This window comes from Buceros rhinoceros, unplaced genomic scaffold (assembly GCF_000710305.1).
Source record: "Buceros rhinoceros silvestris isolate BGI_N320 unplaced genomic scaffold, ASM71030v1 scaffold20524, whole genome shotgun sequence".
Classification (NCBI taxonomy): Eukaryota; Metazoa; Chordata; class Aves; order Bucerotiformes; family Bucerotidae; genus Buceros; species Buceros rhinoceros.
The window spans coordinates 6181-7849 of NW_010406744.1; the positions used below are offsets into that span (position 1 = coordinate 6181).

General features: G+C 39.4%; 1 protein-coding gene across 1 annotated transcript in view; it reads right to left on the minus strand.

The window, feature by feature from the left end:
• LOC104491780 (epoxide hydrolase 4-like) overlaps positions 1–1669 on the minus strand; it is a 16855-nt gene that overhangs the window by 4239 nt on the left and 10947 nt on the right. Inside the window, exon 6 of the mRNA XM_010134248.1 lies at positions 957–1105. Coding sequence (XP_010132550.1) covers positions 957–1105 — 149 coding nt within the window. The remainder of the gene's footprint in view (positions 1–956; positions 1106–1669) is intronic.

Here is a 1669-nt window from a genome sequence, read left to right on the forward strand (position 1 = left end):
AAAGAAGAGAACTGTCACGTTTAAAGAAAGCTGGTCTTGTGTTAGAGGAGCATGCAGGTGATTTGGCACTGTCGAAGGCTGGAGGCAGTAAAGGAAAAAAGAGTTCAATCTCACTCTTCTTGGCATAGTCCTTGGAGTTAGAGCTGTAAGTCATAAGTAGAATATAGACAGAGTTAAAGACCTTCCGGCCCTGTTAAGTTTTTGGCAGATAAAAACAGGGCATCAGTCTCTAAGGCCAAGCCAAATTTGTCCAGGAAAGTTAAAACCATTAGAAAACTACTTGAGAAAAGAAAATAAGTATTAATCTTGCAAAAATATTTCCTATTATGATCCTATCTCTCAGTTCTGGTATATGCATGCTCCCTGCTGCATGTGCTTACTGCTGCCAATGAGTCCAAAAAGACCAATGCAAGAACACAAAAAGAGAGTTAGTGTTAGTTTTAGGCTTAGTTACAGAACCCCCTACGCCACCTTTTTTAAAAAACCAGCCCAAACACAATAAAATCAGTCAGACATGGTTCTGTAAAGTTACAAGGGAGGGTGACGTACTCCTATGCCATGTTATGTAGTTTCTAATAATAAACTCTTCATAGATTTATTAGATAATATGAACTGTAATGTACACAATTAATTGATGTTAATTTTGTAAATATTATTTAGAGATTTTTTTTTGTAATTGCCATAGATTCTGTGAGTGAGGAAGGGTCTTCGCTTTCTCAGATTTTGAAACAAAGATTTTCCTTATCTGCAGTCTCGTTGTTTCACTGGTTTGTGTGGATATCTCATACTATCCATTTAACTTCACACTGCTTGACCCTGAATGCATTTATTACCTGGTGAGACTTTAGAAACACATGTGATTTTTCTTCCACTTTAGTGGCAGAAGATAACAATAATATTTTTGGCCTCCAGGGGTCTCTAGAATATTTCACCTTGTTTCAGAATGTTACACTGACCTGAAGATATTTCTGTAATGGTTAATGGGTCCAGTTAACGCTCCGGGTTGTGAAAAGACATAGAGATAAGCTTCGATATCCTCTGCTGTTAATCTGCAGCCTTTCCTTCCAATTCCAGTGGCCTGGCTGGTAAATAAACTTTTCAGAACCTACAAAAGGAAGCATAAAAAGCCACTACAGGATGCAACTTTCTAAAATCTATTTACACATTGTTTAGAGTACAATGAATGGTTTAAAAGTTTTTTTAGGAATTATGTTTAAAGCACATAGTAAACTTATTTCTTATATATAACTTACTTCAGAATAACCAAGTACAGGCAAACACCAGTATCACCAAGTTACTCCATGCTGCACGCTCACCTGCCACCTGTGACAGGAGAAGGCAAGCGCTGGCACATATTTTTCTTTGGAATGGACCCCAGTAACTGACAGGGTGGGAGAGAGAATAATTCAGGAGCTCCCCAGCTTGCTGTGCCCTGCGTGCTTGCAGCACTGGGAGCGCTGCACTGGTCTGTATGCATGTAGGAGGGTGCATGCCTGCAGCTGCTTTTTCTATGTCCTTGTACTTATTTTTTAAGGACATACAAGGTGTTGGTTTTGTTGGTTCCTCAGACAGAATTATTCACCTGGCTGAATTTGATGTCCAGGCTGTCACCCTGTAGCAGGCTCTAGGTGATAAAAGAATGTCCCACTGCACACTGGAATTTCAGTTG